This window comes from Gopherus flavomarginatus, chromosome 10 (assembly GCF_025201925.1).
Source record: "Gopherus flavomarginatus isolate rGopFla2 chromosome 10, rGopFla2.mat.asm, whole genome shotgun sequence".
NCBI lineage: Eukaryota > Metazoa > Chordata > Testudines > Testudinidae > Gopherus > Gopherus flavomarginatus.
In genome coordinates, this window is record NC_066626.1 from 11,538,504 (window position 1) to 11,564,312 (window position 25,809).

The 25,809-nt window shown below is 46.2% G+C and overlaps 2 protein-coding genes and 1 long non-coding RNA gene across 6 annotated transcripts in view; 1 reads left to right on the top strand and 2 right to left on the bottom strand.

Annotated features, from left to right (window-relative positions):
* Window positions 1-16,255, top strand: part of LOC127030179 (butyrophilin subfamily 1 member A1-like) — a 44,100-nt gene extending 27,845 nt beyond the window's left edge. The window contains exons 9-18 of the mRNA XM_050916243.1: window positions 1,526-1,546; window positions 3,945-3,965; window positions 5,237-5,257; window positions 7,323-7,343; window positions 7,591-7,611; window positions 9,364-9,384; window positions 10,584-10,604; window positions 11,307-11,327; window positions 11,447-11,473; window positions 14,931-16,255. Of these exons, the coding sequence (XP_050772200.1) occupies window positions 1,526-1,546; window positions 3,945-3,965; window positions 5,237-5,257; window positions 7,323-7,343; window positions 7,591-7,611; window positions 9,364-9,384; window positions 10,584-10,604; window positions 11,307-11,327; window positions 11,447-11,473; window positions 14,931-15,442 (707 nt within the window). The 3' untranslated portion in view covers window positions 15,443-16,255. The remainder of the gene's footprint in view (window positions 1-1,525; window positions 1,547-3,944; window positions 3,966-5,236; window positions 5,258-7,322; window positions 7,344-7,590; window positions 7,612-9,363; window positions 9,385-10,583; window positions 10,605-11,306; window positions 11,328-11,446; window positions 11,474-14,930) is intronic.
* LOC127030186 (uncharacterized) lies at window positions 34-12,290 on the bottom strand. The gene is made up of 3 exons (XR_007768329.1): window positions 11,422-12,290; window positions 1,170-1,434; window positions 34-616 (listed from the first exon to the last, which is right to left on the bottom strand). It is a non-coding gene; the product is annotated as an uncharacterized LOC127030186 (long non-coding RNA).
* A 399-nt stretch (window positions 16,256-16,654) lies between the features above and the next one.
* LOC127030137 (zinc finger protein 883-like) overlaps window positions 16,655-25,809 on the bottom strand; it is a 40,835-nt gene continuing 31,680 nt past the window's right edge. The window contains exons 6-7 of one of the 4 annotated variants that reach the window (XR_007768301.1): window positions 19,363-19,427; window positions 16,667-16,739 (exon numbers count right to left, since the gene is read on the bottom strand). The gene's annotated coding sequence lies outside the window, so the exon portion shown is untranslated. Of the gene's footprint in view, window positions 16,740-17,209; window positions 19,428-22,982; window positions 24,395-25,809 lie in introns of those variants that run through there. The other 3 variants (XR_007768304.1, XR_007768299.1, XR_007768305.1) reach the window with 3 other exon arrangements.

The following is a 25,809-nucleotide window of genomic DNA, read 5'->3' on the forward strand; positions in this document are numbered from 1 at the left end:
GTGAGCTCTGGAACTAGCCCCCCTCCTTGGTCTGCAATAGTCTGTGTCACACTGCTTGATATGGGACACAGCAAGAACTCCAGTCTCAGGTCAGACTACCAGAAAACAGGGCATGTGCCCCTAACTCCTGGTGAAAAGAATATACCAGGCCAGTAACAAATATGTGCTCCCAAATTAGTATACTAGTTCTTATGAAGCCACACACAGTCCCCTTCAGGCCCTCTAGCCCCTCATGCACCACCCAGACAAACCAGACTTCTGTGATACATGATTATTAAAACCAGAAATCACATATTAGGTTCTTCCAGATCTTCCTCCCAATTCCCACTGATAGCCAATTCTTCAGTAACTAAAAACTAAAGCTTTATTAATAATTTTCAAAAGGAAGAGAGCTGAGGTACATTGCAGTTCGTTTCAGAGTCGTAGATCAGGATAATAGTAGTGATGTTAAATCTGCTAGCTTGCAACAAGTCTCTGGTTCATCCCAAATACTGGGGTCCTCAGTCCATTGTTCAAAGGCCTTCTTTGTTAGAAACTGTAGTCCAGAAACAGGGGCAGCTCTAGGCATTTTGCCACCCCAAGCACGCGCTTGGCGTGCTGGTGCCTGGAGCCGCCCCTGTCCAGAAATGTGGAACAGGGAAGAGGCAAAGAAATTGTCACTGTCTCTACTTTTATACCCTCAACCTGAGTGCATGGAAAGTTACTGGCACAAACATGGAGTCATGGATCACATGTCTTACATGCCCCACTGAGTCACTGGGCCTCCATTGTGCACCATCCTCTGGAGATGCCCACTGAAAGAGTTGATTCTCCTTAATGACTCGTCAACCACAGCTGGCTGGTCTAGATGTAAATCTGTCATGTGGGTGCCTCCACCCTGTTGGAATCCTCTGCTGCACTGCCTGATGGCTAGACACACTGGATTTTGGCCTATGACGACAATCTGTAACTCACTAACCCTTTCTTTTTCTCCTGTGACTGCAGGTGTTAATGGGACACTACCTTGAATGGTCCCTTACAATATATGCTAATTAATCTGTTCCACCTTCCTTTTAGCTATGAGCTCAGAGTCCCTTTCCCAGACCTGAAGAAGTGGTCTGTGTGGCTCAAAATCTTGTCTCTCTCTCACCCACAGAGGTTGAGCCAATAAAAGATATTACCTCACCCACCTTGTATCATGAATCCAAATGTAATTCATTCACAGATTTAAGGCTGGAAGGGACCATCAGATCATCTAGTCTGACCTCCTGCATAACACAAGCCGGAGTATTTCACCCATTACCCTGGTATTGAGTCCAATGCTCTGTTCGGCAGATCTTTCAGAAAGACATGCAGTCTTGGTCTGAAGACATCAAGAGGTGGAGAATCCATCACTTCCCTTGGTAGCTTGTTGCGGTGGTGGAAGTTCTAATTTGGTTACTGGTTTTCTTGAAACTGTAAATCAAAATAAAATAGAAAACTCTTAAGATTTTTTCACTGAATAGAAATATTAAAGTAATGTCTTTATCCATTTGTTTTATTTTAGGGAAACTTCTTGAAAATATCAGTAAGTTTCATTCCTCTCCCCCAATATCACCTCTTATGTGAAGTTGTGTGCTGTTAAGTTTTTTTTATTTAAGGGACAACGTCAACTGGAAAACCACAGGTAACGTCAATAACTTATTAACAATAATCTGCATGCTATGCTATGGGAAGTCATAGTGCAACCAGGATTTTAAAATACTTTGAAGGACTGACCTTTCACTTACTCCTGTATAGCTCATACTCCCAATGAAACTGAAGGGAGCAGGAGGTTCCCAAAGAGTGAAGGTTTACAAAAGACTAGTAAGCAATAATTGTACCTAACTCTTATGTAAAGAGATTTCATCAGTAGATGTCAAAGCACTTTAGTTCATGATCATGAAACTGAGGCACAGAAGGGACAACTAACATGCCTAGGTCTCCCAGCAGGCCAGTGGCAGAACCATGATTAGAACTCATGTCACCTGAATTCCAGTGCTGTTTGCTAGGCCATACTGCTTCTCTAGTAATTAGTGACCAGACCATTCCAAACTGTAACCCTTTGGAAGTAATGCTCCAGTCCTTTGACACTTGTGTTCATGAGACATTTTTCTTACATGCCTAAGCGTTTTCAGGCCAGGGAAACTATAATGCACTTTTCACCTGCATCCTGAAGTTGTGTCTACACCAGGAGCACTTTACTGGTATAGGATTACCGGTATATTGTAGTGGAAAGCATTCCTAGTGCAGAGGGAGCTTGTGCCAGCAAAGCTGCTCTTTGTACTGATATAGTAAAGCCACCCCCCTCGCCCCAAGCGAAAGAAGTGGCCCTGGTAATAGCACTGTTTTGCCATTATAAGTGGATCTCCACAGCACAGTCGTGTCAGTCAGGGCTCACACCTCCCCACACGGGCAGTGAGTATAATGGGCCAGGGAGACTAAGCCTTCCCAAACAGGATGCAGGGCACCCCTTTTTGGAGCTGTCTGGCTGGCTTGCTGCCTTTGGAGCATTGCCCCTGAAAGGGCGCTCGGCTCATGGCCCTGCCCACACTTCATCCTGAGACCCCCACTCCTGCATTCCCCCATGACCCCACAACCCATGCTGCTCCTCTTCCTTCCCTGCCTCTTACCCCATGGCCCACCACTCCACCCACCACTCATACTTCTCCGCCCCTACGCCTGCTGCCTCTCACGCTTCTCCACCCCTTTCTCCTGTGGCCCCATGACCTGCCTTTTGTGACTCTTCACCACTTCCCCCACATCCCCCACCTGCCTCTCATGCTTCTCTGTCCCTTCCCCAGCACCCCCACACTTCTGCACCCCTTTCCCCTGCACCCCCACACCTGTCTCTCACATGTCTCTGCCCCTTCCCCCGCAGTCACACACTTCTCCTCCCCTTTCCCCTGATTTCCCCCCCACACAGGGAGGCACTGGTGACAGGACGGGGGCCCTTGGGTGAGGGGACAGAGCGGCAGGGGTGGCAGAGCCCCTCAGGTGGAGAGGTGTGGGTGGTGGGACCCCTTGGGGGAGGGGGCTGAGCAGGAGCAGGGCCTGGGGTGGAGTCAGGGTGGAGTATAGGCAGGGCCTCAGCGGGAGGAGGCTGAGCAGGGCTGGCCTCAGGTGGGGCAGGGATCGTAGCCACAGTCCAGGCACCGGTGGCACCTCCCACTTGTAGGAGTTTCCAGTGCTCAGGCTTAGCCTTCCCAAATGTGGGAGTCACTTACCGCCCCCACCTCCTCACATAGGTGCCAACTCCATGGGTGCTCCGGGGCTGGAGCACCTGTGGGGAAAAAACAGTGGGTGCTCAGCACCCACCGGCAGCTCTACCAATCACCTCCTCCCCTTGCTGCAATCAGCTGTTCAGGGGCATGCAGGAGGTGCTGGGGCAGGGGGGTGGAGCAGGGACAGGAAGAGGCAGGGGGAGGGGGCGGAATGGGGTGGGGTGGAGTGGGGGTGGGACAAGGCAGAGCAGGAGTGGGGATTTGGGGCAGAGGGGGAGCCTGGGACAAAGCAGGGGTCGAGCAACCCAGGGAATTTGGGAAGTCGGCGCCTGTCTCCCCACGCTCCTGGCTGACATAGCTATGCCAACAGGTGTCCGTGGCGTAGATCTGCTCTTACTGTTCTACAAAGAAAATATGACCAGAGGCCCTGACCCTGCAGACACCTATCTGCACTGCTGTGCGTTGTCCCCTGGAAATCAACAGTAATTCCGGTGCCCAGGGTACAGAGACTTGGGCACATACTGACCTTTTTTCTCAAGGTGTTGTCCCGTTGAAGTCAGTGGCGCTCAGCAGGGTTACAGTAAACTGCCCATTAGGGATTGGTATCAAAGTAATTAATTAGAAGGCTTATAATGAACACTGACCTTGAGAGCCGTATGCAATGAAGCAAAGCTCTTGATAGGCTTTCATTTACTTATCTAGTTCTTTCCCTTTGTTTTCAAGGTGAACTCCAGGAAGAAATTAGTAAGTTATGACCTCCTCGAATGCAATGGTTTGTGTGGAGTTGCATGCTAGGCTGTGTCTACTCTGGTGATTGAACAACAAAACTCTTGTCATTCAGAGGTGTTAACCCTCTTTCCCTCCAAAAGACACAAGTTTTGCCACAACAAGTGCCACTGCGAACAGCACGTTGTTGGCAGGAGAGAGCGAACGCTGCTCATTGGGAGTGGAAATATTTTGTCAGCCAAAGAGCTACCAAACAGCAGCTACACTGCCCAACTTTTAGCGACAGGGCTTTGCTGACAATCACGTCGCTAAAAGCTGCGTAGTGTAGACAAAGCCCTAGTGAGTACTGTAGGCTTAATTCACCTGTGGGGATATAACAGGACACCCCAGGATTTGTGAATAAATTTAAAGTCTAGGATTTTCAAAAGCACCTAAGGCAGTTAGGCACTCACTTGCCCCTGAATGCCAATGAAACTTGGGTCCCTTAAAACCTGGAAAATCTAAGCTTAGATCAGAGCACCTAGCACAATGTTGAGAAGTTGAGTACACCAGGTCCGGTGTGATTTGTGAATTCAAATCAATGTTTCATTTCAAAAGTGTCAATCTGAATTGATATTTTGTTTCAAAATAGCAATTCAAATTGATATTCAAACCATTTTGTTCAACCAAACTGTGTTGTTTTTTTTCATTCCTCATTTTGTGAAGGAAAAAAAACTGAAACAACAAACCTTGAGGGGGGGAGGGGGCAATGGTCGGTCTGGCCACTGAACAGAAAAATCAACAGTTCACTGAGTTACACAGCTGCAACCAGCTCTTATTCTGTTAACAAGGAAAAATAGAAAAACAAGCCATATCCTCAAATTGTTAGTAAAGTATTAGTGATTTTAAGGTCTAGTTTTTCGTTCCTTCCACGTGTATAACTCCCAGATTACTTAATAGGAGTTTGGAATGCACATAAAAATGGAAAATAATTCAGTAACAAGTGAGTAGACAAACATATTCCACCCATCAAAATAGTAATGCTTTTAAAATAATTTTAAGAGCCCAACCCTACACAGGATTACACATGAATAATGCTCTTCCTGTGCGTAAAGATTTGCAAAATTGGGCATATCTAACACATTTCTGACATGTAACCTTAGGGGAAACATATACAATACTGGGAAACATATACAATAATACGAGTGAATAAATTTGTGCTTACAATGAAAACTATATCTGTAGGCACCTGGAAAGGAGCAGGACATTATATTTATTTGTATCTGTTTTGCTTTTTCTTCTTTCCTTAGGGAGATTGCAGGCAGAAATTGGTAAGTTAGCTTTTTCCTCATTTTCCCTTTTGTAAATAGTCATCTCATATTAAGAATTTTAACTCTGTTCTCCAGCGCAGTCCCCTTCCCTCCCCAAGGCTCAGTATGCACTAAGGTCACCAAAAGGCAATGGAAGAAACATGAAAGGGAACAGAAATAAAGCTTCCAATAGAAACTCTGATGCTGTTTTATTGTTTGCTATAGCATCCAAGTGATTATAGGCCGAGGCCCCAATTCAGCATAGCACCTAAGCATGTGTTTCAAGACTAGAGTTACAAACTTGCTTAAGTGTGTTTAAGCTTCTTAAACTGCTCAAGATAGTTAAGACCAAAGCAGATTGTGAAGAACTTCAAAAAGATCTCACAAAACTAAATGATTGGGCAACAAAATGGCAAATGAAATTTAATGTGCATAAATGTAAAGTAATGCACATTGGAGAAAATAACCCCAACTATACATACAATATGATGGGGGCTAATTTAGCTACAACGAGTCAGGAAAAAGATCTTGGAGTCATCGTGGATAGTTCTCTGAAGATGTCCACGCAGTGCGCAGAGGCAATCAAAAAAGCAAACAGGATGTTAGGAATCATTAAAAAGGGGATAGAGAATAAGACTGAGAATATATTATTGCCCTCATATAAATCCATGGTACGCCCACATCTCGAATACTGTGTACAGATGTGGTCGCCTCATCTCAAAAAGGATATACTGGCATTAGAAAAGGTTCAGAAAAGGGCAACTAAAATGATTAGGGGTTTGGAGAGGGTCCCATATGAGGAAAGATTGAAGAGGCTAGGCCTCTTCATCTTGGAAAAGAGGAGACTAAGGGGGGATATGATAGAGGTATATAAAATCATGAGTGATGTGGAGAAAGTGGATAAGGAAAAGTTATTTACTTATTCCTATAATATAAGAACTAGGGGGTCACCAAATGACATTAATAGGCAGCAAGTTTAAAACAAATAAAAGGAAGTTCTTCTTCACGCAGTGCACAGTCAACCTGTGGGACTCCTTACCTGAGGAGGTTGTAAAGGCTGGGACTATAACAGCGTTTAAAAGAGAACTGGATAAATTCATGGAGGTTAAGTCCATTAATGGCTATTAGCCAGGATGGGTAAGGAATGGTGTCCCTAGCCTCTGTTTGTCAGAGGATGGAGATGGATGGCAGGAGAGAGATCACTTGATCATTGCCTGTTAGGTTCACTCCCTCTAGGGCACCTGGCATTGGCCTCTGTCAGTAGACAGATACTGGGCTAGATGGACCTTTGGTCTGACCCAGTACGGCTGTTCTTATGTAAGTGCTTGCCTGAATTGGGGCCATAACGTAATCGAGTTGTGGCATACAAGGGACAGTCTAAACCTATTAGAGTGGCATTATCAAAAGCACCCAGGACTGGCCTAAATTTGCTCTTACTGAAGTCAGTGGTGAAACTCCCACTAACTTCAGTGGGAACAGAGCTAGGAAAATACTGCTAGCAATCTTTATAGTAAAAGCAACAGCACTAATAAAGACCCAGAGAATTGTAGAAATGCAGAACTGGAAGGGACCTCAAGAGGTCTTCTAGTCCTGCCACTTCCCCCCCAATCCTGCCTTGGTACATGTGGGTGAAGCATACCTAGACCGTCCCGGACAGCGTTTGTCTGACCTGTTCTTAAAAACCTCCAGTGAGGGAGATTTCACAACCTCCCTGGCTAGAGAAGCAAATAAATATTGAAGGCTCAAGTCTTATCAACAAACTATTCGCATTTTAGGATTTGATCCTGCAGTCTTTGCACTCTCGATTACCAGTGAAACCAACAGGAGATTAAGGTCTGTGAAGCAGGATTGGCCTGAATCCTACAAATAATTCAGAGCTGTAAACCTTTGAAAGGATTGATCTGTATGGGTAGTGAATCCTTAAGGGTAATGCAACATGAAAGAAAATGTTAGTACTGATCTTGATACTGGGAATTAATTTAAAAATTTCAAGGATTTTTTTTCATTGTTATTCACTTAAAGTTCTTAAATAATTTAAATGAAAATATAAATTAATGATATGATTTGTATGTTTGTTTTATTTTAGGGAAACACCTTGACAATATCAGTAAGTTCTATTTTTCTTCTAATGAAACATCTTACGTGAAGTTTTAGGCAGTAAAGAAAAATCCCATGTAATAACAATTGAACCCAGATATTGCAAAGACTTAAGCCAATATGTAACTTTACGCAATTCAGTGAGACTACTGCACATGAATAAGTGTTTGCAGGATCAGGCCTAAATCTGGATGCACTCGGATAAAATATTACAAGCGTCTAATTATTTATGTGGATTTCTTTCTCTCTCTTTTTAGGTGAACTCCATGAAGAAATTAGTAAGTTTATATTTCCCCCAGTCTACACTTTTTTTTTTTTTTGGAGGGTGTTACTTTCCATTATAACATAATTTTATTTTTCTACCCTCAAACTCCTGCAGCTTTAGATTAGACATACAGTGAATGATTTGATGTAAAGAGGCAATGTGAGAATGTTTCAGTGACTAGAAGTCAGGGGGACTGACTCAGAATGCTGACTGAGAGTTGCAGCAGCGCCTGGGCAGAGAAGTTGGAGAGGAATCAGTAATTGCTCCCTGGCCAGTTCTACAGACCCCAGTTTCTCAGTAGAGTAGAGTAGAGGGGTGGAATTTTCCAACCAATTTTATTTTTAGGGGAGAAAAAAGGAAATTCAGTGACATTAAAATGTTTTGAGAATTCATGTTGAATTTGCCAAATTGTTTGGGTGTGTAAAATCTGAAGAAATTGAAACGTTTTGTTTTCACATTTTCAAAATGGAACATTGAGTTTTTGATTCAAAGTGACTCTTTGTTTTGAAAATTCCTTATTTTTTTAAGAAGATGCTTGAAATCAGAACAAAATATTTCATTTCAGGTCAAACAAAATATTTTGATCAACCTGGAACTAATTTTTTTACTGACCTTTTTATTCACTGAGAGTAACGAAATAAAAAATCTTTGTGGTTCAACCTGAAATGCACCACTCCCCGCCAATTATTTGGAATTGCTGATAATTGAAAAACCTATTATTCACCCAGCTTCAGATTACAGCAGCCTATGGGCTATTCTAATCCATACCACCTGGCTGCAGCTACTATAAATCTTGTCCACCAGCCAGAGGTTACCAGCAGGCGGTGCTTTCTAGCCACACCCACTCCTTATTTGTTGCATGGTCCCATTGCGATGGGCTGCAGAGTGGTTGTGCAGAAGCTGGCCATGCTAGTTCAAATCCTGCTAGGGACTTGCCTGTGCTGGGGAAGACATCAGCTGCTTCCCGGCTCTTTTGAACAACTCACATGACATGAAGGCTTTAGACTGCATGACAAATGTCTCCCCTACCTCAACCATATCAGCATTAGCCTCCAGATGCTATGATATTGTTATTTGGAGTACTGTGTCCAGTTTTGCCCTGACCCACTATAGAAAGGATGTGGACAAATTAGAAAGAGTCCAGCGGAGGGCAATGAAAATGATCAGGCGGCTGGAGACGCATGACTTATGAGGAGAGACTGAGGGAACTGGGCTTATTTAGTCTGCAGAAGAGAAAAGTGAGGGGGGATTTGATGGCAGCTTTCAACTACCTGAAAGGGGGTTCCAAAGAGGATGGAGTTCGGCTGTTCTCAGTGATAGCAGAAGTGGCTACAACTTGGAAGAGAGAGAGGCAACACTAGAGACAGAAGGAGGGGAAAGGGTAAAATGGAGAGATGTCCCAGTTTAGAAGAAAGTTAAACCAATCCATATTAAGGATAAGGAAAGTAGAAAGACTAAAGACTGAGCTATAGAACCGAATGAATATTAACTGTTCAAGTGGTGTTAGTGGTTACCATTCTAGGACCTACTCTTGCCATCTCTGCACACCTCAGACTCCCAGAAGCAGAGCGGGGCCCCACTTCTAGAAACAGTTCAAACCTGTAAACCTTTGAATTTGTATTTTCATTTGTAACCAGAAAATCCACAATATGGACAGAAATGTAATTAACGATTATCTAGACAATATAAAATGGAGAATATAAATCTTTGTTCATTGAAAAAACTCTTAAATAGTTTGTATTTATTTCTGTTTGCTTTATTTTAGGGGCACATCTTGAAAATATTAGTAAGTTCAATTTTTTTCCCCATCTAACCTCTCAGTTGAAGTTGTACACAGTTAAATTGTTGTTTTTTAATTAAAGGAATAATGTCAATTTGAAAATCAAATGCACAAACTTTGGCCACTATTCAGAAGGCACAGCAGCTCAGTCATTTGCACGATTGGGGTCTTTGTAATAAATCATTGTCTATAAAATGGTATGTCAGAATAAAAACAGACTTTGAAAGGACAGACCATAACATTATCATTTCTTGCACACATGCCACTCTCAGTGCAATCAAAGGGTGATGGGCCGGGAGGAATAGTAATCAAAGTATTCTGAATTTTGGTTTTTCTTCATTTTTATTTCCAATGACCAAAAATGGGCAGGGAAAATGTCAACCAAATTGTCGCATGCCCTCCCCTACCAAACACAAACTATTTTCTCACTTGCTCTAACAATTAATAATCAGACCTAAAGACACCTGGCTCTGCAAAACTGTAAATCTTAAAAAAATTATATCGGAGCCCTGAGCCGACACATTCTTAAACTTATGCTTCATTTTCAGCACACAGATGGTCTTGTTGAAGTCAATGGGAGTACTCACATGCTTAACATTGCGTAAAAGCATCACTCTTTGTATCACCAGTGGCTTTGAGTCCAAGCCTGCAAGTGTTTACATGCATGAGTAACTTTATTCACGTGCCTGAGTGTTGATCAGATTGGGTGTTTATAATGCATTTTTGACCTGTAATCTTAGCTCCTGATCCTGCGTTTGGAGCCATGCGAATGAACTGTTGAATTCAGCCCCACTGATTTCAGTGTAGATTTCAGACCTTTAGAATACCACCAGGAAGGTACACGTTAATAGTAATGAATAGCCATGATCCTTCTGCATTATACAACCCACTGGTGAATGTGTTACTGGCCTGCCTGCATACTGCTCTACATACAGTATGAGTCTGCTACAGACCCTTGCTAAATCTACAGCAATATGGTCTTTTTTTTTTTTAGCTCTGGAAGTCCCACTTAAATCCCAGGTGCATCAGCCAAGATGGTGGCCATCACACTTGCATATGGTTAACTTTAAGTATGTGATTACTTCCACTGAAATAAATCAAGGCCTATGTACGTGAGCTGAATGACTATAATGAAAAGTGATCTATACATTTCCATATATGCTAAGAGAATTATTAACTGCCTTTTCCTTTTCTTTTTATTTAAGGTGAACTGAATGAAAAAATTAGTAAGTTATATTTTCTCATTTCTGTGTGGATTGCATCTTCTCATGACATTGTCCATCTACTTTTCTCCCCAGACAGGAACTGCAGGCTGAATTCAAACACACAACAAATGATTTGTCACCAAGAAAGATTGTGAGATAGGCTGGTTCACATTCTCAGCCACCTAATGAAACAGTGTGACAGATGTTCTGAGTTTTGACAAGCTCTAGTCTGGAGTATTGTAGTACTTCCTATGGAATCACAGAAATGTATTGGAACACTGCAAGTAACAACTCCAACACACACACGCAGGCCTTGACTTTGTACTAGGGTCCCAGATCAGATACAACAATATAGTAACATACAGGACAACAATTTAACAGTAAGATAAAGATACAACACTATCTGTTGGTAAGGAGTTCGTCTACAGTGATCATCACATTATGTAAATTCACTGCTTATAACCCCGTCCCACCCTGTGTAGTGGTTGTGTATAGGATGTGGCCTTTAACCCCACGTAGGGTTAGAATAATTGATACTGGAAGATTTCAGAGGTGCCTTATCCATGGTTTGGAAGTGAACTGTTCCCCAAAGACTGATTAAAAAGTCTCTTGGCATGAGATGGTTTTGATGAAGGGGTTGGGCTTAATTTAATCTTGGGAGAAAAGCTCTTCCATAACATCTTTATTTCTGACTTTTTAATTATTATTACTATTTTTACTTAGGTCGACTTCAAAGAGAACTTGGTAAGCGTTTCCCTCCCCCTCCCTTTTTCTGTAATGCATCCTTTTTTTATTAATCCGATTCAGCTTAACAATGAACTTATTCACGAGTGCTCACCTTTGTTTGATTTGCTTGGTTTCAGAATGGAGAAAAGCCCTAGTTTGTCCAAGTAAGTAAAATTTGTATTTAGTTAATGTCCAAATTTCGCTTTCTGGAGAGATCCTTGCTCCCTTTCTTTGTAGAAATAGTTTAAAACAACACAAAACACAAACAGGAAATAATGCAATAGTTTCTCTGGTTGAAATTTGAATGGTGAAGGTGGTTCCCTAAGTGAGCTGTATTGCTGGGGAATCTTCCTTTGGGAACACGGAGAGGAGTGAATTAATAATTTTCTGGATAATACATGCTTAGGTAGTACTTGAATGGGATGCTGTCCTGGTGTTGTTCTGTGCACATTCACAGGGGAAGGACAGCCCAGTGGCTAGTGTGTTAGCCTAGAATTCTGAAGGCCTCAGTTCAGATCCCTTCTCCTGTGTGACATTGGGCAACTCACTTAGTTTCTTTTTTGCCAGAAGCTGGGAATGGGTGACAGAGGATGGGTCACTTGATGATTGCCCGTTCTGTTCATTCCCTCTGGAGCACCTGGCATTGTCAGAAAACAGGATACTGGGTCAAACAATATATGCCATTCAACCCATAACAAACACATTTTAAGATTTTTGGTTGACCCAAAATTATTTTATTTTGGTGTAAACCTAAAAATCGGTTATTTGCACAGTTCTGGGAGAAGAAGACAAAGATGCATAAAACTTCCCACACTGGTTTCACCTGATGCTCAATGGGTCTGCTCATATATACGTCCAGTGCTTAATGTGTAATGAAAGAGGATCCGGGGCTCCAGCAGTTCTTTCTACATTCATAATTGATGAAGCAAGCCCAGAGGTACCAGGGCTACAACCTGCCAAGCCTAGAGATGCCGGGGCTCAATGCTGGCATGCCCTGGCACAAATTTAAGCACTGAACACATCCCCTTCCCCACACAGACCTCCTTATTCCTGATGTACGATTTGATAGGAATTTTTATTGTCTGCTATCCTAGTGATCAGGCTATACTGGGAGCTTTGTCTTCAGGGGAAAAGACTACTTTGTCAGTTTTTGTTAAAGTTTGATTCTATAGCAGTTTCCTCTCCTCTGCTGAAAACAGAAGATGATCTTCTCCTTCCTCCTTAGACAATGTCATGAGGAGACCTGGGTGAAAAATGGATATTTCAGTTCATTGGCAATTTCAAAAAAATGAAGACAAATTTGTTTTGGGTCAGACTAGAAATGAAAATTTTTAGAAAGTTAAAAAAATGATTTAAACAAAATGTTTTATTTTGAGCATTAAACTTTTTTTTTTGCTTTTTTAAAAATTAAAATTAAGGGAAATTTTGAAATGAAAAATTGTTCCCAACCAAAAAAATCAAAATATTTCATTTTTAAAATGTCAAAACAAATATTCTGATTTTTTTGAATATTTTTATTTGTCTTAAACAAATAATTTGGCAAAATTGACATGGATTTGGAAAATGTTTGTGGTGTTGAATCTGTATTTTTCACCAACAAAAGTTTTGGCCTAACAACGTCACCAACTCTAGTTGTGGGAGCGACCCATTGTGTGGTGTTCCACTTTAGCCACTGTTTGTGCTAAAATCTCTCTCTGCTTCTTCAGACTGTCCTAATGCCCTTTCCTGGTGGCTCGCCTCACTCTAGAGAGATGGCCTCTTAGCTGAAAGCCCTTTCTACCTGGCCTTCATTATTCCCCATGGAACTTAAATCATGCTATGGTGTGATCTGACTTTAAATATTAGGAAGGAGGAGCACAGCAGGGGTTCTGTTCATGAAAAAGAAATGGGAATAAAATCTGCTGGGGCTCCCCAGCATTCCTGGGTCTCTGATCCCCTCTCTGGGGAGAGGCATCTGCAGGAGAAGAAAGATTCTGCATCTCAGACCTGGCTCAGATGAACTTTCGCTCATGTTACTGACCTGTTCCTGCTTGGGTTTGTGACTCTGTCCTCCACTCTGCTGAGGGGAGATATGATTGCTCTTTATAAATATATCAGAGGGATAAATATCAAGGAGGGAGATGGAATTATTTAAGCTTAGTACCAATGTGGACACAAGAACAAATGGATATAAACTAGACACTAGGAAGTTTAGACTTGAAATTAGATGAAGGTCTCTAACCATTAGAGGAGTGAAGTTCTGGAACAGCCTTCCAAGGGGAGTAGTGGGGGCAAAAGACATATCTGGCTTTAAGACTAAGCTTGATAAGTTTATGGAGGGGATGGTATGATGGGATAGCCTAATTTTGGCAATTAATTGATCTTTGGGATTATTAGCAGGTAAATATGCCCAATGGTCTGTGATGGGATGTTAGATGGATGAGATCTGAGTTACTACAGAGAATTCTTACTTGGGTGCTGGCTGGTGAGTCTTGCCCACATGCTCACAGTTTAACTGATTGCCATAATTGGGGTCAGGAAGGAATTTTCCTCCAGGGAAGGTTAACAGAAGCCCTGGAGGTTTTTCGCCTTCCTCTGCAGCATGGGGCAGGGGTCACTTGCTGGAGGATTCTCTGCAGCTTGAGGTCTTCAAGCCACAATTTGAGGAATTCAGTAACTCAGACATAGGTTAGGGGTTTATTACAGGACTGAGTGGGTGAGATTCTATGGCCTGCATTGTGCAGGAGGTCAGACTAGATGACCCTAATGGTTCCTTCTGACCTTAAGTCTATGAATCTTGGAGCTCCTCCCCATTCAGAGCTGGGTAAATCGGAGCAGATCGGACCTTCCCCCAGAGATGAGCTCTGCCCAGGGGTGATGGATTCCTCCTCTTAAAACTGGGGGAAGGGGGGCACGAGGCCCCATCCCGCTCCATGGCCCTGCCCCTGCCTCTTCTCTTCCTCCAGAAGTCCTGCTCCCTTGGCCAAGCCAGAAGCTGGAGCCCATTCTGCCTGGGATGGGGGAGGGTTGAGCGCAGCCCCTGGCTAGGGTGACCAGACAGCAAATGTGAAAAATCGGGGTGGGGGTAATAGGAGCCTGTATAAGAGAGAGAGACCCAAAAATCCTGACTGTTCCTATAAAATCAGGACAACTGGTCACCCTACCCCTGGCCCATGTCCTCATCCCCTGGGTCCCCACCAAGGCAGGGGGAGGGTCTGCAGCTCCCCACAGCTGCCCTTATGGCTCTTACCCTGACCCAGATACAACTTCCAGCCTGGCCTGGGGACAGGGCCTCGGGGGCCAAAGAGCTGCAACCAGGCCATGGTAAGAGACAGCCGGGCAGCTGCTGTGGAGAGCCACAGACCTTCCATCAGCCCTGGATGGGGGGTCATCTAGGGGGCAGGGACATGGGCCGAGGCTGCTCTCGCCCCCCACCCCACCCCAGGAGGTGGAGGGTCCGCAGCTCCCTACAGCTGCACAGGTTCCCCGGTCAGGCTCCAGCTTCTGGCCTGGCCAGGAGGCAGGCCTTTGGGGGAGGAGAAGGGGCAGGGGGCAAGGCCCATGGGGAGTGGGAGGGCCATTTCCTCATTCCTGCACCTCTGGCTCTGTCTTTAGCATCATGATTCTCTCTTTCCACTGCAGCGAATGTGACCTTGGATCCAAACACAGCAAATGCCCAGCTCATCGTGTCTGAGGATCGGAAAAGCGTGAGGCGTGGAATTGCACGGCAGGAGGTGCCGGACAATCCAGAGCGATTCCATTCTTTCTGTTTGCTGGGCTGTGAAAGATTCACCTCAGGGAGACATTACTGGGAGGTGGAGGTGGGAGATGGAGGATTTTGGGCTGTGGGTGTTGCCAGAGAGTCTATGAGGAGGAAGGGAGGGATCAGATTTAACCCTGAGCAGGGGATCTGGGCTGTAGAGCGGTGTGGGGATCAGTACCGGGCTCTCACCTCCCCGGAAACTCCCATGCCCCTGAGTGAGAGACCTAAGAAGATTGGGGTTTATCTGGACTATGAAGCGGAGTGGGTGGCATTTTATGATACTGGTAATGAGACCCTGATCTTTACTTTCATGTCAGCGTCTTTCACTGGGGAGACAATCCTTCCCTTCTTCTGGGTGGGGATTGGAGTCCTGCTCAGAGTCTGCCCCTGAGGCTTGGAGATGGGGAGGTAGCAATATCCCATTGGGGTTCACTCTGGTTGTGGACCAGAAATAGACTGAACTAGTTGTCCTGGGGACAGCTCAGATGGTTTAAAACGCACTGCTGTGGTTCTAGAGAGGGGTACTGGGGAGACAGAGAAGATGAGGGGTTGTAGGGAGCATAGGCACCGACTCTGTGGGTGCTGCAGGGCTTGAGCACCAACAGGGAAAAATTAGTGGGTGCTCTGCACCCACTGGAAGCCAAGCTCCCTTCACCCCCCACTCAACTCACCTTCTCCTCCTGCCCTGAGCACGCCGTGTTCTCACTTCTCTGCCTACCTCCCAGTGCTTGCTGCTGCCAAACAGCTGTAGCAAGCTCCAGCAGGGAGGGGGGAAGAGGCAGCGGCGGGGCTGGGGTGGAGATTTGGGGAAGGAGTTGGACTAGGGGCAGGGACCGAGGGGGTTGAGCACCCACTGGCACCAGTAGAAGGCGGTGCCTATGGTAAGGGGAGGAGAAGCTGAAGACTGGAAAGGGAACGTCAGGCTTTTCTGGGGTAGGAGATGCTGGAAGGAAATGAAGGGTGAAAGAAAGGCAAAGGGGGTAAGGAAAGTCGAGAGAGAGGGAATAAAACTGTTCAGTATTATGGAAAGTGACTGTGTTTTCTTAAATCAATCCCTTTTGTTCATGAAAAAAACTATTTTGAGGCCTTAAATTATTCTTGCAGATTTTGGACACACTCTTCTCTGTGTTCTGATTATTACACTATCATTGAATTGTTTGTAATTCTCACATTTCCTGACTGTAAATATAGCATGTATTTTAAATGCTGTTTCTGCTTGGTATTTTCTTTTCTCTTTTTTCTTTCAAACTGTGTTCTTTTTTTTAAAAGAGCAGTACCTTTTTTTCCTGCATAAGCTCTGGACTGTGTGCTGGGCATCCCAGGTCTGCAGGATGATGTGATCTCACCAGTCTGTGCTTGTGACCCTGTGCCAGTCTACGTAGGGAATACCAGCAGCTATGCCAGTTATACTGAGCAGCATATGCCAGTGTGAGTCTGCCATGCCAGGGTACTCCTCCTCCTGCTCCATCATACAGTCCATCAGGTACCTTTGGTGGGGCAGAAAATTCCTCTCAGATGTCCACCAGCACTTCAAGGAAGCTCTGTCCTTTTTCTGATGCAGGAGTGAAAGTGCAAGCAAGAGGATTTTTTCAAAAGGTGCCTTCTCCATGTTGCTGCCTCTGGTAGCTTGGCGCACTCAGACCAAAATCACTCCTCGGCAGTCTGTGTTAGCGGGCTGTTCAAACTTCCTGTAACAAGAAGAGTGGACAGAAAAGTTTTGCTACACTGTAACATGGTCAAAGGGCCACAGTGGCCACATTTCAGGTTGGTGTTGGGGAATCTGGGATAAGGTTGGTTGGACTCAGTTCTACATGCTGCAGTGTGGACCCCAGATTTGAGCCTAGGTTAGAAATGTCTTAATGTAGGATTAAGAAACAGTGTAGATACCTAAGCCCAGGGTTCTGCAACATAGGCCAGCTGACTCCAGACTGAAAAACCTTGGGCTTACATTGCAGTGCAGACAAACCCAGAGTGACATACATGCATATCCTCATTAGAGTTTGGTGACACAACCAGTTCAGGAGAAAAAAAAATTCCATGACTATCTTAAAAAACCTCAGCTGGAAAGTGAAAGGGAAATAAACAAGGAAACACTTTTATATGCTTTATTTACATAAAGTAAAAGACAGGCTTAAAGGGAACTGGGAGGGAACTTTCATAACCAGACCATGTAGTGAAAACATCCAAAAAACCTGAAGTACTGTTCTGAAAGGCATTAAAGTGGAAATATTGCAAATGCACTCTAGGGTGGAATTAATGAGTAGAGGTGAAAATGGGCTGGTGCAGGCTGGTACAGGGTACCGATGAAAACTGGCCACCGCTACCGGCCCGCACACAGCCGATGTTAAAGTGCTGCTGAGTTGCTGTAACGTCGCTGCCCCCTTTTTCTCCTGGCAGGGCCCCTGATGTGGGTAGCAAAAGGGGCAGCAGCTCTGGGGGGACCCTTCAAATCACTGCCACCGTCCTGGGACTCCTGGCTACTGCTGCTGCAGCACCAGGGTTCCTGGTCCCCAGTCCTGCCCCTTTCACCCGAGGCCCCGCCCCTTCCAATGGCCAGAGCCACCCTGCACCTTGCCCAGGAGGGACCTGGGGTACCAGTAAGTCCCTCTGCTTGCTTTCACCCGTTACTGAGTTAGTCACACATCAAAGATTTAATCGCTCTCCCTCTCATGTTTTCTTTTCTTTTATTTCATCCAGTTCTGCACATCATTTTAGCTAGAGCTTGTTTTCCATCCATTTATTTCTCTGTCTGCCCCAAATCTCTTTTATTCCCTATCACAGATCATTCCAGCTCAGGTTCCCAGATCTCTCCCCTTCCTCTCCCTCTGCCCCGAGTGTCTCCATTTTCAGGATTGTTTTGCTTTCACTCTTTTTTTTTTTCACATTAGTTTGCTACCCCCCTCACCTTTCCCCAGGTTGCTTGATTTACTCTTGTTTTACTTTTTTTCCCTGCCCCCCCTTAATTTCTTCTTTCTCTTCTGATGAAACCTGCTCTGTACCTGCCTCTCCCCTCCCCACAGCCAGTTCACCTTCATCCAAATGATATCTCCTCCCCCGCCTGCCCCCCCCCAGCATCCCTTCCCCAGGGGCCTGGAGGTCACACCTGGCACTCCCTGGGACTGGGTCTCTATTTCCCAGGCTCCCTGCTGGTGCAGAGTATCTCCATTCTCCCCACACCTCCCAAATCTCAATTAATGTGTCCTTGCCACCCCCACAGCTGCCTGTCCCCCAGCCCACCTCACAGTTACAGCCCCAACCCCCACATCACCTCCATCCCTGACCCTCCATCAGTTCTCATCCTGCAGCCCCCACACGTGCCCCTCAGGGCCCCTATGCACCTGCTGCATCTCCAGGAGTTATTCACACCCCCACCCCTTCCCATCCCTGGGGCTGCAGGAAGGGAGGGGGAGTGTCATAGAGATTAGATATTGAGATTGGGTAGACAGGTGTCCTCCAAGGTCATAAAGATGAGCCAGGGCCTAAGTAGATGAGTCCTCCAGTATCACAGACTAGGATGACTGTGATTAAAGACACCCATTTTTTTCATGCCCATTGAACTATTCCCACCATGTCTCAGTAGCTCTGTCTGAGCCAGAATTTCCAGAGTCCTCCTGTGCCAGAGGACAGTGACATACAGCGGCAAAAGCCTTGGGTGGATGAGATTGGAGGAGGTAGAGAAGCCACCCCGTTTTCCATACTTTGGCAGGGCAGACACCTAGCAGGGCCTCCAGGGTCATGGGGATTGCATGGCAGAAAGCCTGAAGGAAGACAAGAAACTTCCAATGTTACAAAGACAAGGGTGTGTGAGACTAGAGAGGTTGATTTCAGGGTTTCCAGGCCCATATCCCCCCCCCCATGTCTCAGCAACACTGTCTGAGCTGGGATCCTGTCCAGACCCAGAACCAGGGACGGATTCGCTGCCCGGTGAAAGAGTCTGGTGGGAAAGTGAAGATCGGGGCCTCGTTATCAGCATCAAAAAATGCCACCTGACCCCATTCACAGTCCAGAGAAAGCTGGATTCTTCTGGGGACCCGGCTCAGGGGCAGGGGGATCTCAGGGAAGGTGAGAGCCTGGAACTGATGCCTCCACCACTGCACAGCCCAGATCCCCCCGTCAAGTTTATGACTGATCCAGCCTTTCCTCCTCACAGACTCTCTGGCCACCCCCCACAGCCCAGTGTTTCCCAATCCCCAGCTCCATCTCCCAGGAATGTCTCCCCAGGGTGAATCCCTCACAGCCCAGCACACAGAGCTCAGTGTCAAATCGCTCAGGATTGTCGGGCAGATCCCGCTGAGTGTGTCCCCATCTCACATGTTTCCAATCCTCAGACAGGGTGAGCTGAGGATGAGCCGTGTCTGGATCCTGGGTCACAGTCACTGGGGACAGAGAGAATCAGAGAGTTAGGGGCAGAGCTCAGCCGTGGGGGAGGCTGGGACCATTTCTCTCACTCCCCAGCAGAGACGTCGCTGCAGTTCTCAGCCTGGGCAATGGGACCCACTTTTGTACGTTCACATTTAGTTACAGAGGCTGCAGCTCCCTGTTCACAGCGGGCTGTAGCTCAGATGGCAGAGAGTCTGGAGCATAGGTGCCCACTCCGTGGGTGCTCTGAAAAGTTGGGCAGTTCCCCGCCCAGCTCACCTCCACCTCCGCTCCACCTCCTCCCCTGAGCACACCGCGTGCCCACTTCCCACACTAGCTCCCAGCGCTTGCCCCTGTTTCGCTCGGCTGGGAGGGAGGGGGCAGGAGAGGGAATGCAGCATGCTTGGGGAAGAGGGGGGGCTGGGCTGGGGATTTAGAGAAGGGGTCCAATAGGGGCAGGGAGGGGGCTGAGACTTTGAGGAAGGGGTTGGAATGGGGGTGGGGCGGGGGTGGGGAAAGGATGGAGTCCGGGCAGGGCTGGAGGGCGTGAGCACCCACCGGCACTGGGGGAATTTGGCTCCTATGGTCTGGAGAGGAAAAGGGTCACAGAGATGAGAGCACCTGGTCAGCCTGGGGAGCTGCTTCTCTGCCCTGAGTGCCTGGGACCCAGCAGAGATGCCCTGGCAGCTCCTGTCCCAGCTGCTGGGACCTGCTATGGGAGCTGCAGAAACTGCCTGTCTTCCCCCTTCTGTGCAGCATCTCCCTCCTGGGGCTGCTCCTCGAAGGGTTAGAGAGGAGGAACCTGACATTGTGCAGAGGGGAGTGAGAGGAGGGAGGCACCAGATATAAACCCAGGGGAAGCTGCACATTGAGCCCATCAGTGCAGGTTCTCCTTAGCATTTAGTGTTTGCATTTCTATTTCTTGGGCAGGTGGGGGGTGTCACAGTCTGTGCTGGTTTGGTTTGTGTCTTTACCTACTCGTTTATAAAACTGTCTTCATGCATTTTTTTTCTCTGAAGTGAAAAGCTTAATCCTTTCTCAATAAGCTGACCAAATGCTTCACTGGTGCAACTCAGAAGCAAACGGTGAAATACAAGTACATAGCCAATATTCATAACTTCAAATACAAGAATAATACACACATACAGACAGCACAAGCATAACCAGCAAATGACAACCTTTTCATAGACACCTCACTGCACCATTTTTGTACAAGATTTGTTGCAAGTATGTGACAGTGGTTGCAATAATGGTCTGTACGGTCATAGTTCAATTAGATAAGGTCACACCCCTATCTGCTCTCAATGGACTTGCCTGGGAACGTTCCATCTGGAGTCTAGGTCATGGATTCTGCTGTGACTAAGTGAAATCAGGCATGGACGTGGGACGTGCCCATGTGACTCCAAACACCATCTTGTTACCTGTCATTTTCCACTCTCTCCACTGAGGGATTTTTTTGAAACAATGGGGGTTTCCATCCACAAGCTGTAAAAGGCCCTGGACACATCTCCATTTGGCCTCTTTCTTGCTTAGACCTCTTGATGATGACCTTATACTAATGGGAGCGTTCTAACCAAAGGACTGAGGACCTTCCAATGATTCAGAAGCAACCGGAGACTTAAAAAGCCAACAGTTTATTCCATCACTGCTACAAGCCTGATCCAAGAACTTTGCAATTCTTGTATGTATTTGATTCCTTTAACAAATTTTAACTCTCACCTTCCTTCCTTTCTAGAAATAAACCTTTATGTTTTAGATACTAAAGGGTTGGCAACAGCATGATTACTGGGCTAAGATCTGAGTTGTATATTATTGACGTGGTATGTGGCTGGTCCTTTAAGATCAGAAGAACCCTTTTGGTTGATGAAATTGGGTTCCAATAACCATTCATCAGTAATTTCAGTGGTTTTGGTGGCGATGTAGAATCTGGCATGACTAAGGAGGCTGCTTTTCTGACTTCTCGTTAGCCAGCGTGGTGAAACAGAAGTTTACTTTTGTTGCTCTTATGGGAGGAAAATCACCATTTATGGGGTATGTCTGCCCCATTTCTCATCACTTTGTCCTGAATTTGGTACTCTCAGTTGTGACCCACTAAAGCACAGTGAGAGATGGCTTTTGCTCCTCTGCCTACTACTAATGACAGTGAAGCTGCAAGACAAAGTCAACAGCACAGCCAGAAGCTACATCTTCTATTTTTGCTGTTCTCTTCTTTCCCCTTTGTGTGCGTTTGCCTTATCTTGCCACCTAGGAAATGGGATTGGACTTTAACAAGAGACACCACAACGATGACAGCTCTAGCCCATCTCAGCTAATCTCTCTGATTTCCCCAGGACAGCTGTTACCATCTTCAAAACCATCCAAGAGATGTCACCAGAAGGAATTTTCCTTCTGAAAACTCTCCCAGTTAAAGGGAGAGAGCACAGGGGATGTTGTTAAAGCAAGCCTTACTAACTACTTTACATTTCCATTGCTTTAACTCTGTCTCTTTTTCTCTCTCTATTTCAGTAACACACTAGCAGGGATTCGAGAGGTATGTTTGCCATGGGACTAAGCAGGCTGAAGTCTCTCTTTACCAAATCGCGAACCTTGTTTCACTCATTCAGTGTTGGACGGTGACAGGGTCACGTTAACACCTTTCACTCTTTTGGGGCCCCTTGAGTCTGTTTAAATGACCACAGAAGTTCCCACCCCCTGTGTGAGTGGCATGGGGGACTGAGCATCTTTTCTCCTTTCTCCCCTCTAGGATGTCAGAAGCCCCATAGACGCGGCGTGGCTCTTTCCCCTGCACATGCCATTAGTCTGGCCACAGGCTGAGACAAAACAACTATCCCAGGGCACAACTGCCAAGGTGACACGTAGGATCGGAATCTCCTTTGGTTTATTACAAACCCGAGTTTCTGCATTTCCTACAAAACTAAATCTGTTTTCTAAATTGCTTCTCTGCTCAGGCTGCGTCTATGCCCCCTTGTGTTGGTAGAATGTATGTCGCTCAGAGGTGTGAATGAGCCACCCCCCAAGTGACACAGTTACACTGACCCAAGCACCAGTGTGGACAGGGCTATGTCGCTGGAAGAGCTTCTCCTGCCAACATGGCTACAGCTCTTGCTGGGGGTGGGGAGTCTCTGCCATTGGCTTCTAGCAGCTACACAAGGGAACTAATGGCGAGGCCGCTGCATCGGTGCAGGTGTAAGCTCCCCAGAGCAGCCACTGCCTCAGGGCAGGGACGATGCCCATGACTGGGGACAGAGTATGGGTCTGTCGCCTCCAGGGCACTGGGTTCTCTTCTGCCCAGGGCAGGAGTGAACAAACGTCTGTATGACGTGGTGACCATTCCCAGACCGGTGAGGAATGAGCTGGTGTGAGGAGCTGATCTTGGTCCAGTGGCAGGTGGGCAGATGGCCACAGAACAAAGACCAGCAGGAACATTGGAGGCTGAGGAGTGAATTGCCCATGGGACTGAACTCATCCAGTCCCCAGAGCTGCTCTCAGTAAATCGAGGTGAAGCACATTGACAGGACACCTCGGGGAAGCTTGCACAGCCATTGCTGGGGCTGCAGCTGTTCTGTGGCTGGATACATAAAGACTCATTCTCCAATCCCTCAATTCAGCATTTCTCATGGGCAAGAAATTCAGAGTAAAATACGACAATAAAATATGATAATGATTATTGGGGGGGGGGAAACCTGTTTCTTTCTAGGTGTGAAACAGGGAAGTTCCAGCAGCTGGAGGACACGTCTCCTGACCTAGAAATCAGTCTTGGTCATTGGTGCCAAGAAAACCATTGCTCTGAAGGAGACTCTGAGGAAAATCAAAGGTACCGAGAAGGGAGCTAGGTGGGGAAACTGAGACACACGTCTGGGACTTCCGGAAGTGACAGTCTCTGACCAATTAGTTGCAATAGATGCTAACATAAAATTGAAACAAATCACAGTGAACCAATAAATTATCATTCTTGACTCAGGGAAAAAGGCTGGGTGGGGCCATGTTCTGTAGAATTGATAAATGAAATTGTTTTTAATTGTTCACTTTATTAATGTAACTTCTGTTCACCATTCACTACACTTGCCTACACTGTAATTTCTGTTCCATATTGTAATTCAAACCCCATTTTAAAACACTCACTCCATTTTGTAAAAGCTTCCTCCAACCTTCATTTTTGCAAACCTTGCTGTAATCTTATTAGTTTAGTTTAGATGTGTGAATGAGGTATGTATGAATGACGGAATCAACCTCCAGCCCCAGCCTGTCCTGGTGAGATAAAGTTCAAATACCAATGGCTGAAGACCTAGACAACAGCCCTAAACAAAGTAAGAAGCATCCACCCTAAAAAGAAAAGGACAACAGAAGGAAGATCAAAGCCAGGTTCAAGGCTGAAAGTCACGCCTGCAATTGATGGGTGATCAATCTAAACCCAGAGGCAGTGTGACACAGTAAGACCTATAGACTTTGAATCCAAACTAAAAGCCTATAAAAAATAAGGGTGAGATGAGAGACTCTGGGTAACATACTGCTGCCAACATGGAAGGACATCAGTGCCTGCCCAACAGAGATCCAGCTTATCCTTGTGCCCGGCTTTCCTGGCCAGTTAGCCGCCACAAGCTAAGAACCCAAGCTGCAAAATCAAGCCATGAACTTAAGCTATCTTCAGGACTGGTAACTATGCAGCAGCTGCAGAACACCTGGTGTGTGTGTGTGTGTGTGTGTGTATAAGAATTAAGATATTGGTTATTAGTCATAAATCAAATTGTTATCATAATAAATGTGGCATCTTTGTCTTGTCCCCTTTAATAAGATCCTGCTGGTTTTTACTGGTCTAATATAATTGGTATAACAGTTCCAAGGCAACAGCAAATAGTTCATAATCTGTAGTCATTTGAATGTGATTGATTTTTTCCACTAACAAGTTTCTCTGAAGTGGTGAGAAGTCCAGGAGAAGGGAGCCGTGTCCCATTCTCCTGTCAGAAAGTCCAGTCATGGCTTAGTCCTGTTTATAAATGGAGAAAAGAGTCCAGTACAAAGAGTTTAATCCAGGGAGAAAGTCAGTCCATTGGAGGCTAGAGACGGGAGTTGGTGGGGGGCAGAGCTGGATTCTACCTCACTGTCTGACCTTGGTCATCTCTGGGAACCTCTCCCTATCTCTATCGTTACAGTGTGGAGAGGAACAATGACAGACCGCACAGGAGGGTGCTTGTTTGGTGCTTAACCACACGGCGAAGGAAAGAGCCAGGTGCTTTGGGAGCCAGGTTTGCTGTTTGAATTCTGCAGTTCAGATGATGTCAGGCCTGGGCGTTTCTCTTGCCTTAGGGGCTTGCATTACTTACAGCTGTGCTGGCTGAGTGGTTAAGGCATTGGCCTCATAATCCAATAGGGTTTCCCTGGGAAGGTTCAAACTCTGCTCACAGCGAGGTCTGTGTTTTAGCCACAGCCCATCTAAGAGGCCAGGGATGGCTGAGCCTCCCCCAAAAGGCCATCCATGCAGGGGGGAAACGCTGAGGATGTGGGGCAGGTCACCCCTCTGTGGGCCCATTGTCATCTTTCGAGTGCTGGAAGCGAAGCTCCAGAGAAGTGGGGACCCCACCTGCACCCCTTTCTGTTCTGCCTCTTAACCCAATGCCCTGCTCTGCCTCCTCCCATCCCCCCTCCACCTCTTCCCCCAAGGCCTGCACACCACTCCCGCTCAGCCTTTTCCCACGAGCCCCTTTCCTCTCTCTGCCTCTTCCTGCCCTTGCTCTGCCTCCTTCCCTTAGGACTCCCCTCACTCCCTGCTCACCAAAGGCAGGAAAAAGTGATGGGTGCTTGGCCCCATGGTAGCCCACCTTAGGGGAAATGGGCACAGAGGAGCAAGCAGAAGGTGAGTGGAGTCTTAGATCATAGAATTGGAAGGGACCTCAGGAGGTCAGCTAATCCAATCCCCTGCTCAAAGCAGGACCAATCCCAAAACAGATTTTTACCCCACTTACCTAAATGACCTCCTCAAGGATTGAACTCACAACTGTGGGTTTAGTAGGCCAATGCTCAAACCACTGAGTTATCCTCTTGGGGGAAGAGTGAGGGGCAGGTAGGGGGGCCTGGTGGAGAGGGCAGAGGCAAGTGAACAGTGGGTGGGCGGGGCCTTGGGGGAAGAGGATGAGCAGGGGCGGGGCCTCTGTGGCAGGGCCATGGTCTAGGGAGCGGTGGCCCCCCAACTTCTAGGGGTCACTCATCTGAAACCCAGGATGAAGGTGACATGGGCCAGAGTCTTGTCAGGGCTGAGGCTACATAACACCTTTACCTTCGGGGCTCTACCGGGCCATAAAGCCCCCAAACATGGCCAGAGACAGGGAAAGAGGCCTCAGCATGGGAGAGAGTCAGCCAGAGTTAGACGAGGTGGGCAGAGAATATTCTTCATTCTGTTTAGTT